Below are 12,641 nucleotides of genomic sequence, written 5' to 3'. Positions count from 1 at the left end.
ACTTTGCTCCCCTTTTGTTTCTTTTAGTCCCTCGGTAAAAGTCCTTGGTGAATTTGAATCCTCTGACATGACTCACATTAGCATCCTGAATGATATCAGAGAATATTTTAATATTGTGTGACACGGTGCTGTAATGTATATTCTTCTGGGCTTGGTACCTTCATTTGATATTTACTTTTTGTTCTCAGCTAGCTAAGTGGTGCTGGCTTTGCCCTGAAACATTAGTTCTGCTATGAACCATTGCTTTGTCCTAATTTAAGCTTCATGTGTGTTTATGCCACCCACAGTGTGTGTGTGTCTGGCCAAGCATCCTGTTTTGTTCTGGCCATGGTCAGGTTTACTTTTCCTAGGATTGGCTTGCACTGCCTTAGACCCCACCAGACACACCTGCTTTGAAGGGGGTAGATGGCAGCCTCTTCTACAAGGGACTTCTTTTGAGTTACTTCACCAGGCAGTGCTTGAAATTTGTTCTTCTCTGCTAGCCTTCTGATGGGGAGAAGATATTATTTTCCACAAAATACTGTGGGGGTTTGTGCACAGTAAGAACCTGGCCTGCCATGTTGACCATACTCTTGTACGTGTTACAGGCCTTTCACTTTAGCCAAGGCTGCACTTGAAATATGCGCATGTTTTGTCATGATTCAGTATTGCTTATACCCTTATTTGCGGAGTGTGTGCAGTTAGTGTGTGCTTTGCCAAGCAGCTTTCCCTTCACTCAGTCCACCTGCACCTCTGATGATTCAGGTGGTCAGAGTCCCTCATCCCTGTAGGGTTAATGTCTTGTATCTATCTTTGGCTGGATTATTATGGCTTCCCCATCTGGTTTCATAATTGACTGTGGTTTGCATTCTCCAGGTGAGCTCAGGTGTGTTTAGATCCAGATGACTTTTCATATTTCCTCCATCATGCAGCCTTCTGGGTTCTGGGGTCCTTCCACCTATCAACTGTGTACCGTTTGTCTATGCTGGACTTTGAATTTTGCTGAGCTGCTTTCTCACGCAGCCACCTCTCGGGCTGTGGTCACTGTGTAACCGGTCTTTATGATACAGGCTTTCGTACCTCCCTCCCGACTGTGACTGGTGATGCAGATACCAATCTCTTCCTCAACTGTTTGAGTTTAGGTGTATTTCTTCTTCAACTCATATGCTACATGTTAATAGATTTCCTCTGCCATTTCAACCTTGACCAGCTTCAATTTCATGACTGTTTCAGACTACGGGTCTGTTGGTGTCAATTTATCCTAGTCCACACTGGTCATTTGCTTCTTTAACCATCAGCCATCCCACTGTTTCTGTTGATTATCCACTTTCTGTGCATCTTACAGCTGTTTTTGTTTGTCACTCATCTTTCTGTTTCACTACAAACTGCAATTGCCTTTCACTTCAAATAATGTAATGCACAACCAGGTGAATGTGTCTTTGAGGATGGCAGCTTTGCCGAGCTTGACCTGAAATTGAGGTTGCTGTTCTGTCTGCTGCAGGGTTGGCATCAGGGGCTGCCTCCCTCTAGAAATGTTGGGGGGGGGGGGGCTAGGCTACTATACCTGCTTTTTTTTGTCTGTTCTCTAGTAATCCCCTGAGCTCTGCAGGAGTTGTTGGCTTCCTCTTGGGTCCTTGTTTTCTCTGAGGGGAGGGGTAGAAAGGTCACAAAAGTACAGTATTGAGGTTGTCAGAGGAGGATCCCTGGCATTTGTTACTCCATATGGTGGTTTTCTCTATCTCCCATCTTGGTAAGAGCTGCTGAACATCACCTTACCTTATCTTCCCCTGCAGGTGTGATTCAAAGTTCCAGTTTGTGTCAGCTTCCAATCTATTGGTTACCAGTTCTGGTTCATGCTGCATTTGAATAGATTGCATTTTCCTTGGTCTGCAGGTGATGGGATTGTTTCCCCTTTCTCTGGTTCAGCTGCTTCTACCTATGTTGACTAATTAGCAGCCCTTTGTGGGCAACACTTGTATGCTGACTCCCGTTTGGCTAGCTGGATTAGTCTTAGTTCATGGCCCTTCTCACTTGTTTTCTCAACTACTCCTCCTCCTGAGCCTCCACCTTTTCTCAAAGTTCATTGGCTTGCCTGACCTCAATGGTTTACATCTTTTTACCTGTCTTTATGTATGTGGTTTCTGGGCATTGTCTCCTACCTCCTATTTACAGTCAGGTGATGGGTTTTTTTGTTGCCAAGTTAAGCAGATTTCTTTTGCAGCTGCTCTGTGTGGTTGCTGGTCAGGCCTTCCACTTTTTTTTCTTTAACATCAGTTCTTTATGATTTTTGTAGTTGGTATTTTTTCTAGCTTGACACCTTTTACTTTTCTCGTTGCTACCTACACTATCGTCTTCTGTCAATTTAAACCCTCTTTCACTGTTATGGGTGTTTTTCAACTCCAGAGGTGTTATGCACTGTACTATGGCCATGTTGCATCTTTGTTCTATTGGGGCTGGGATTCTATTTGTTGCTCATTTCTCCAAATCCTTGTTCAAAGGCTTGCCTTTCCAGGTCCTCTGTATGATGGTTCAATCCAGCCATATGGCCTTTTATTTCTAATTTGTAATATAGTTACATCCTTCTTTATTGGGGTAGTGCAGTTGCATATTTACAGAAATTAAATATCAAAGTTAAATATAATTAGTGAATTTTCCTTCTTGTCAGTAGAATAAAAATGTGTTTTGCATGTGTCTGTGTTGTGCGTGTGTGTGCATGTGCATTCATGTTTTTTAATATTTTTTTTATCTTGATGCTTATCAGAATTATATATAAATAAAATAACAGTATTAGAGTGAGGAAGATGTGTATCAATATCTTTGTCTTTATAAATGTGATTACGTGTAAAATGTGTGTACATGTCTGTGTTTTAATATAATTGTAAATTATAAAGATGTTTGTTACTAGTTGGATTAATTAATAATGCATTTTAATATTGCACTGTACATTTTATGGTGGTGATGACTGTTTAGATTTCGATCTAGTTAAACATTTTAATACAGAAGTAAATGTAAATATTAACTTAAAATATTTATTTGGTAATCAATCTTAGCAAGTGATAATTAGCTTAAAGATTGTGAGGTACGTTGTTCAGCTTTGTTACTTTGGGTCAGAGCTTGAAACGCAAGTGGTCCAAACTGATTGTGGTCACCGAGCCAAGTGAGAAGATCGTTGCAGAGAGGGATCGTGTCCTGTTTGAGAAAGTGATGCGCAGAACTGTGCCTGTTTTGGATCCTGATACAGGAGATGTGACTGTACAAACCACGGAGACAATTGAGCGCATCATTGAGCGAGAGGTGACCCCCCCCCCCACAGACTGATGATAATCTTACTCGAGGGTTAGGGGAGGAGATTTATCTGTGGGCTAAGCTTTTCGTCACTAAACTGCCTTTTATTCGTTGCAAATTAAATACTAATGGAAATTCTAGATATTTGGAATTTGTTTACTAATAATTCCATAAATGTTGGTATTTATGGAATTGTAGATACAGTATTGTAGTTATATATACCACATACTTAATTGTGATTAATATATAACTGTCAAACTGCATTTGTGTTTGGTTCATTTTGCATTGTGAGCATTAGCAGTAAAGTAATTACAGTATAATAAAAAATAATGTTACTCGATCATATAACCAAGTTATTTTTATTAATAAAGTATTTCAGTATACATTTTTTATATAAGTTATTAGTATACATTTGAGTAAAAAATAATTACTAAAAATTTGCATTTACATTATTGGACAGAATATTAAAAAAAGTGCATCATTGAAAGTTGAAAGAAAAAATGTACATGCATGTATGCACATATACATGAACTAACCACAAGCACATACACTATAAGTTGACCAGACCACACACTAGAAGGTGAAGGGACGAAAGCGTTTCGGTCCATCCTGGACCATTCTCAATCGACTTGAGAATGGTCCAGGATGGACCAAAACGTCGTTGTCCCTTCACCCTCTAGTGTGTGGTCTGGTCAACTTACTTTAGCCACGTTATTGTGACTCATCGCCTGCACATACACTATAAATATATCTACAAACCACAAACACAATATAGACCTACTGTACATGCACAAACCACGAAAGAACACCATACATTAGGATGATGATGATGGAACATCACGAGTGTGGCTCACTTTTTATATACTGCTGTTAGTAATTACACAATTTGTTTTGTCTTATTTAAAAATGACTACTTATTAAAAATGAAACCACAGGAAAAATATCCTCCCCTTACCTTTAGAGGTGAAAACCATTGCTTAGGAATGATTTATACCACTGGTAAAGTGCTGCCAACACATCTTGTATATTCTCTTGAGCCTGTGCCCATCAATGCCCATGTTGGCTTTTCCTTACTGGTAGCAGGAGTAGAAGCAGGTGTTTCTTTCTCACCTGTTGTGTAGACCGTGATGATGGCTGGGCACCCCATCACCCTCAGTAGCTGCTTCTTGGCACACTTCAATTGACACTTAACAGGACCTAGGATCCTAAAATCAGTACTAGTGAGCCTCATTTTCTTCATTGCACTGCTTGAAAATTAAAGTTATGGAAGTACTCTCATGGACCATCTTGGTGCATCAAATCACAGAGATGTGATGTAATCTGTGGTACACTAGTTACGCACTCAACCAAGTTGTAAACCAAAACAGCTGGAGACTCTGCCTCATCAGCTTATAAGGCCTTCGCCAGCACCTTCAGCGACTCTGACATTTCAATGTCACCACTATGCTGAAGTTGTCAATATTGAAGGGCATGCTTAATGGGAATCTGCATTTTAATTACAATATGAATTACAATATAAAATCTGTTTTTGTTACTTCAGAATCAAATTTGGTCATTAAAGTTATTAATTAGTTTATACAGTTACAGTTGGAAGGCTATAAATATACATTAGTGTGTGTGTGTGTGTAGGGGGGGGGAGGTTAGTTACAGGATGAGAACTAAACTCGTGGTGTCTTATCTGTCCTGCACTCTGTCTTGTGACATTGAAACTGCTGATGGTTTTGGTATCCATCGACTTCTCACTTAACTTGTTCCAACTATCTACCATTCTGTTTGCTAAAGAAAACTATCATTTATTTTTGTTCCTGAAGTTGCAGGTTGCAAGAATTCCCATCAAATTTTGTCGATTCACATTACTATTTTGTTTGTAGTGATCATGTCACAACTTTGGAACTTAACATTCCTTTTTCAGTCTCTGAATTTGGTTTACATTTCTAACCTCTGAACTTTATTCTTTACATGAAACTAACTTTTTACAAGTTCATAGAATAGGCTGGGTTTTGTTTTCATTTGTCCATAATACCTTTCTGAAAGTTTCATTCTGCCTCTTCTTGCTGCAGTGTAGTTTTCATGCTTGTTCGTATTACTGTGTTTGATGGGGTTGGACCTTTTCCTGTATCAATTCTATTTTGTCTTTTCTTCTCTGGCCCCTTCACAATTTTTATTGAACCAAACCTGTTTTCTAGTTTACATCTGATATAAATGTTTTGTGCCTTTATTGTGCATCTCGTTTACTTGCCTGACAACAAATTGTTCCAATCAAATCTATTAAGGAACCTTGCTATGAGAGGACACTTATAAGAACTAATCAAGTTTTTTTTGGGCTGTTTCACTTTCCTCATTTTCTTCTAGATTATAACATACTGCATATTTAATTTCTAAAAGGACATAGTCACTGTTACTAAATGGATGAAGGTTCATAATGTCGAAGTCTCCTCTTCTTTGTCTTTCCTGATAAATGCCAAATCCAGCATTGCAGGAGCATCCCCTTCATTATCATGGCCTGTTTAACATGCTGATACATGAAGGTCTCCAGGAGGTTCACAAATCTGCCAGTCCGAATGTCCTCCATTATTGCTTTGTAGGCCTCCCAATATGTTGATTGTCAGTTGTGTGTGTGTGTGCACAGTAATGTATATTTAATTATTAATTTTCATAACCTCAGTAGTAGCCATATTATGCTCCATAACAAATTTTGTTTAGATACTGAAGTGACAAAAGTAAATAAATTAGTATATAATCTAAGTTCCACTTTTGCCATGCTTGCACCTGATCTGACATGGTCACCTGCATCCTTATTCTTGCCCACTGTTCTCCTGTAGTAACCTCTCACTCATCACTCTTACTGTACTTTTCTTCCTCCTTTTAAAATCCTTTTGCCTTGTTCCTGCCCTTTGATATACCCACCAGTTGATTTTCATCAATTGATACCTGTGTTGATAACCCTGACATACCCATGATGTCTTTTTTTTTCACAAACTGTAAAAACAAAAAAACAAAAAAAAAATAAAAAAAAATGTCCAGTTGATGAATTAGATAAGTGTACATTGTGGATGCTGTAATAAATATGCCCAAAGTGCAGAATTCTTTTTTTGTTACTAAATTTATTGTGTCAGTACAATTTGAATGTGAAAGCAATGCATGACACTTTGTTTGCCTCATTTTCTTATACAGGAGATACAAATAGAATATATGCAGATAGAACAGTTGTTATTAAACAGAACAAATTTGTCACATTTACCTTAAGCCTAAAGTTTTGCGCATATATCTAAACTTACTGTATTTAACAAAAATTAACAGATAATGTACAGTATATGTTGTTACTCCACTATTTTATGGGAAGGGAATACTGTATGGTAAACAGTATTTAGTTCCAAATAGAGTACAGTATTTTTGTAATATACCGTAATAAAATAAATTTATATAAATATAAAGCATCCCAGTAATACAGTCGGGTTCATTCTTGACCTAATTGGGAATTTTGGGTTCAAATCCCAAACAGGACACCAATGGTTGAGCACGTTTCCTATCACCTAGTGCCCCTTTCCCACTTACTAGCAGTAAATCGGTACCCAGGAGCTAGCTTCTTGTGGGGTTGCATCCTGAGGAGGGTCAATAATTCAACCTGGGGATGGGGGGGGAGATATATCAAAATAACATGTATATATACTGGCTACATGTCCCCCCTCTCCCATCCTCAATAAAAAAGAATAATTAATAATCATTATAAATGTTGAAATTGACAGGTAAACAATATTATATATATAATATATAAATAATTCAATACACGATCACGAAATGCTGATCATTTGTAAGCGGAAAATCCAGAAAGAAATAGGAAAGGAAGATGAACGTTTCAGCTGTTTAAAGCTGTTGTCAACACCAGAACGTCAGTCTGGTGTTCACAACGGCTTTAAACAGCCGAAACGTTCATCTTCCTTTCCTATTTGTCTGTGGATTTTCCACATACATATGATCAGTGTTTTGTGATCGCTCATTTATGTCTGATGAATAACAGTACAACAAATTTGTGATTTTTTCCATTAACATTTAAAATGCTGTATTTTAATATTTCAGAATTTACTATAAACATTTGCATTTACAGAGGCAAACACATTTTAAAGCACATTTAACACAACATGTATTTTGCAGCAGGGCAGTTGCAAGGTTCTGTATATCTAGTACTGTATTCTGTAATCAGGGTCTTGTGCCAATGTTTTTGGTTACAATTCTGTTACCTTTCTGTATTCAGTTGGTGTTACTTCTGATGTGTTCACCACACCAAAAACGTAATTGTCAATCAAATATGAACTACTTATGACTATGTTGTGCACAATTTTCTTGTGCTATAGTGCACAGCTGATCATATGTATTCAGTAGAAATTAATTTTATCACCAGCTGTCATTGATAAATTAATGATTATATATATACAGTATTATTAAACACTATATATTATCATAATTTATATAGTGCATGTCTATGCTATGTTCTAAGATTTTTTAAATGGTATACATAAATTTCCGAATATATATGAAGTGAAAATACGTATAAAGCCTTTAATGCTTGTAGTTGTGTACTGTAGTCTCTTGCAAGTTTATCAAAGCCTATATTTTATCTAGTTTTAAGTTTAGAAACAAATTTGCATTTTTGGAAGAGGTATAAGATGGCTTTGGTGAAGGCTGTAAATTAGTACAATAGGTCTGATCTTGCACCTTGTTTTTTGTATATAAAATTTATTTCCATATTTATAGAGCTTGCAATGTCTAACATCTTTCCAAAATCTCACATGTATTGATATGAACCCTATTTTGCAATGATGCATCAGAATAAATATATAGATATGAAATTTTCAGTGCAGTTCAGTCTTGGCATTTTATTTTCGGTGGCACATCATAACTAGCCAATACTAAAATTTGTTATCAAAGTAAAATTTTCAAAATACAGTAACCTCTAAATTTAAAAAAAAAAAAAAACTGCACTTAAAATTGTCTCACTTCTAAATAACAGGTTATTATAACCACTTTGTTTTCCTCGCAGGTGGAGACTTGTCGAGAGACTTTAATGACACTCTCTCTGACTGATGCAGAGAATGCTAATTTAAATCCAGACAAAACAATCACCGGTATGACCACTGGAATTAGTATAGAGACTGAGGCAGATGAACAAGAAACTGGCGTTATTATTGATGAACAGTTTACTAGTGGGGATAAAGTGGATGACAGCAGAGGGAGTGTTAAAGAGTATGCACCAGCTGATTATACTGTAGACATTACTACAAACTCAACAGATGACCAAATAATGGGCGAAAGCATTAATCTGTCTACAGCCGACTCTAATCGACCAGTTTGCACCTCTCTACCTCAAACAGCAGCCTCTTCAGATGAAAATGCCAATAGGTGTTAAATTCACAGATGTATTTATCATTTTTGTTTTTGTTTTTTTACTTTATACCCTTGAGTAAATAATGTAAATGATTCTGCCAGTTGTCACAATCTAAGCTTCAGAGATTTATACTATATAGCTTTCAGCTGTTGTATGTGTGGAGTTATCATAGATGTAAATGGAATTTGGAAAGCAAAATCAAAGTTGTGGTAAAATACATATCAAAGCATATTACTTAAAGAGTATCATACCAAGTATCATAGATGCAGATCTCGATTGTCAGTATTTACTGATGGAATTGCATTGTAAATGAAATTTAACAGTCTAATCTGAGAGTCAAGAGTACATTATGAAGTATTTATTATTACTATTGTTATCTTTTAAATTGTTGTGTGGCATAAGTGAAGTTCTAACTTTAGCTTTAACTATAATGACCAAGCATTTATCTTGTTATTGCAAATTTCCTTGTTTAATTTAAACATACAGGCCTTAAATCAGTTACCTATAATCCTGCTTTGAAAATGTCGTTTTACAGCATTTCGGCAGATGGACTGTAGATGCATTTATAATTGGTAATGATTGAGCAGGCATATTGTTAATACCATCTATTTTTAAATAGTGAATAAAAGTTTGCAAAGCTTTAGCCTGTAGCTCTAAAGCATTGTCAAGCACATTTTATTGTTCTGTGAATGTAAATGCAAGCTACAAAGTGTGTTCCCATATTGTGGATATACAATCTATAGTTTATATTTAACTGTCCAAATTCGTACATACATACATATAGAGATGTAAATATTTCATGAGATATAGTTATAATATAGTGTTAGGGACCTCTTAAATATGTTTTGTAAGGATTTTATATTGATCATTATCATGTGAACATCCAAAGTTGTGTAGTTTGTATGTGAAATTATGAATGAGTAAATTTTTATCAGTTTAATGACTGTAGTTATTTTATAATTTTAAGTAAAGAGTTTTTTATGTCACTGTCCTGTGAAGAAAGTGTTTACTGAAATGTAGATTTTTTTTTAATTTTTGGACGTCACAGTATCAGTGCTTTAGGTTAATTAGATAACAGAACCTAGTTTGTCAAGATTTGAACCATTGACTAATTTCAGAGTTGACAGTGTTCTTCTCTGTGATTTATCAAAAGTTCCCACCTGTGCAGCTTACCTGGAACTGTGAATGGGCCATGTTCATACAAATGATCATAACCTTTTTTGTAAATAAAGTGTTATGCATACTTTTACACACTTCATCCTTAATCCATGGTGGTAACATTATAACTGAGGCTGAAGTACAAAATAGTTCAAATCAGGGAAAATATCATATGACATTAAATAGGCCTTTAACTTTTGGAAAGGGCAGAATTACTGATGCAAGTTGCCTATTGTAGTGGCTTATCATCTCAGCTACTCAATACTTGCATTCTTTCCGGGAAGGCTTCCACAGTAGCTTCCCAAGCTAAGCACTGATTCAGTCAAGTTTTAGGAGGAAATGCACCAGGTCTTTAAAAAAAAAAAAAAAAAAAAAAAAAAAACCTTGCTTGACCTCCAGATATCTCGCCGGTTCTTCACCTCCATGGTAATCTTGTAGCAGACCCAGTGCAGGTCGCGACTGAACTGGGTTTCCACTTTTCTTTGGTTAGCTCTGGTTCTCATCTTCCTCAATCCTTCCTTCTTCGTAAGCCCATTCTTGAATCTCATCCCTTAGATTTCCTCACTCATCTCCACCTTCCCTATAATGATCCCTTCTCTCTCTCTGAACTTCAGTTTGCCCTGGCCTTCTGCAGTTCTACGGCAGCGGGCTCGGATGACATTCATTATGAGATGCTTCGCCATCTTCCTCCTTGCACGTTTCGGTATTTACCAAGTCTGTATAACCAGGTCTGGGAGTCGTCGTCAGTCCTTGAGGACTGGCTCGATGCCGTTGTACTTCCCATTCGGAAACCGGGGTCTCTCGGGACATCCCCCAAGGACTTCTGCCCTATTGCCCTAACAAGATGTGTCTGCAAACTTTTTGAGCATATGGTAAATGTTCATCTGATGTGGTTCTTGGAACACCATCACCATCTCTCCCTTTCTCAATTTGGTTTTTGCAAGTGCCGCAGCACAACTGATGTCCTGTTGAACTTGGAGGTCTATATTCGTACTGCTTTTGCTGTGAAGACCTCCGTTGTTGCTGTCCTTTTTGACCTGGAAAAGGCTTATGACAACCCGGAGATACCATATTCTGTCCCAACTTCGTTTTTTTGGCCTTTGTGGTAATCTCTCTCTCTTCCTCCAAAGCTTCCTCTCTCGTTGTTCCTTTCGAGTTAGGCTTGGTACCACTCTCTGTCTGCCTCTTTTCGGCAATACAAAGGTGTACCCCAAGATAGTGTTCTGAGCACTACTCTTTTTCTGGTTGCCCTCAATGGTCTTCTTTCCTCCTTTCCTTCTGGCATCTTCTCCTCTCTTTATGTCGGCGATCTTACTCTTTGCTGTCGAGGTGATGATTCGCCTCTCCTTCAATGGCAGCTTCAACCTGCGATTGATGCTGTGTCGTCTTGGGCCACCAATCATGGCTTCAAGTTCTCTGCAACTAAGACTTGTGTTATGACTTTTACTTTAAAGCACGTCGTCCTTCTTCCTTCTTTGTCACTTTATGGTCATCCCTTGTGTACAAAGATTCCGTGGAGTTTTTGGGGTTAATCATAGACACTCGTTTGTCTTAGTCGCCGCATATCTCTTGCCTCCGAGTTGAATGCTCTAAGGCCCTTAACCTACTTAAGATTTTGTCCCACACTTCTTGGGGAGCGGATAAGCGCACGCTTCTCTATTTGCACTCCTCTCTGGTCCTGTCTAAACTCGATTATGGTTGCCCTGCATACTCTTCTGCTTCTTCTACTTTTCGCTGTCTCGATCCTTTGCACCATAATGGGTTGCGCCTCGGCTCCGGTGCCTTTCGTTCAACTCCTACCCTCGTCTTGTATGCTGACACTGGCTTCCTATCTCTCCAGGACCGTCGTGATCGCTACTGTCGTCCCTATCTTGCATGGTTCTTACAGCATCCTCACTCTCGCCTGTCGCACTTTGACTTTTACCCGGTCAGCCGAGCGGACAGCACGCGGGACTTGTGATCCTGTGGTCCTGGGTTCGATCCCAGGCGCCGGCGAGAAACAATGGGCAGAGTTTCTTTCACCCTATGCCCGTGTTACCTAGCAGTAAGTTAGGTACCTGGGTGTTAGCTGTCACAGGCTGCTTCCTGGGGGTGGAGGCCTGGTTGAGGACCGGGCCGCGGGGACACTAAAAAGCCCCGAAATCATCTCAAGATAACCTCAAGATAACCCCTCCTGTAGTTCCTGTTCCCCTTCACCACCTTCCTCTTTCTGTACGTTTGTCTCACAAGATTCTTTTTCGGTTTGTATTACTAATGTTTCTCCTCGTATTGTTCTGTCCTTGCCCCCCGTGGAGGGTCCCCCTTTCCAAATTTTGTATTTCCCTGACCCGCACCACTAAAGCTTTTACCCCTCCTACAGTTCTGAAACGCCTTTTCCTTGAGCATTTTTCTTCACACTCCCACTCTGTTTCCATCTTCACCGATGGGTCTAAGTCTGCTGATGGTGTGGGCTACTCTATTGTTTTTCCTGACCACACTTGTGTGTGTCGCCTTCTTCCGGAGGTTAGCATCTTCATAGCAGAACTTTATGTTATTCTCTATGCTCTTTATCTCCTGCTTTCTCGTTGTCAATCCTCCTTTGTGGTGGTAGTTGACTCTTAGTGCCCTCATGGCTTTGGGGTCCTTTAATCTGATCCACCCGGTGGTCATCGAGATTCAACATTGGCTGTTTCTTATCTCCAGTAAATTTCAGTCGGCAGAGTTTTGCTGGGTTCCCAGCCATGTTGGTGTCTTTAAATGAGTGTGCGGATGTTGCCGCTAAGGAAGCTATCCACACTTGTCCCATCTCCCGTAAAGGTATTCCTTATTCTGACTTTTACCCATTTATTCATTCCTC

At 38.6% G+C, this 12,641-nt stretch overlaps 1 protein-coding gene across 26 annotated transcripts in view; it reads left to right on the top strand.

The window, feature by feature from the left end:
* Positions 1 to 9,896, top strand: part of LOC123756780 (scribble planar cell polarity protein) — a 261,733-nt gene extending 251,837 nt beyond the window's left edge. For 19 of the 26 annotated variants that reach the window (XM_069331884.1, XM_069331879.1, XM_069331886.1 and 16 more), the window contains 2 exons: positions 3,091 to 3,273; positions 8,303 to 8,818. In XM_069331884.1, coding sequence (XP_069187985.1) covers positions 3,091 to 3,273; positions 8,303 to 8,668 — 549 coding nt within the window. In that variant the 3' untranslated portion in view covers positions 8,669 to 8,818. Of the gene's footprint in view, positions 1 to 3,090; positions 3,274 to 8,302 lie in introns of those variants that run through there. The other 7 variants (XM_069331892.1, XM_069331890.1, XM_069331891.1 and 4 more) reach the window with 3 other exon arrangements.
* The last annotated feature ends 2,745 nt before the right edge of the window (positions 9,897 to 12,641 follow it).

Source organism: Procambarus clarkii, chromosome 26 (genome assembly GCF_040958095.1).
Source record: "Procambarus clarkii isolate CNS0578487 chromosome 26, FALCON_Pclarkii_2.0, whole genome shotgun sequence".
Lineage (NCBI taxonomy): Eukaryota > Metazoa > Arthropoda > Malacostraca > Decapoda > Cambaridae > Procambarus > Procambarus clarkii.
Note: the sequence above shows the minus strand (reverse complement) of the source record. Positions and strands in the feature narration are given on the sequence as shown.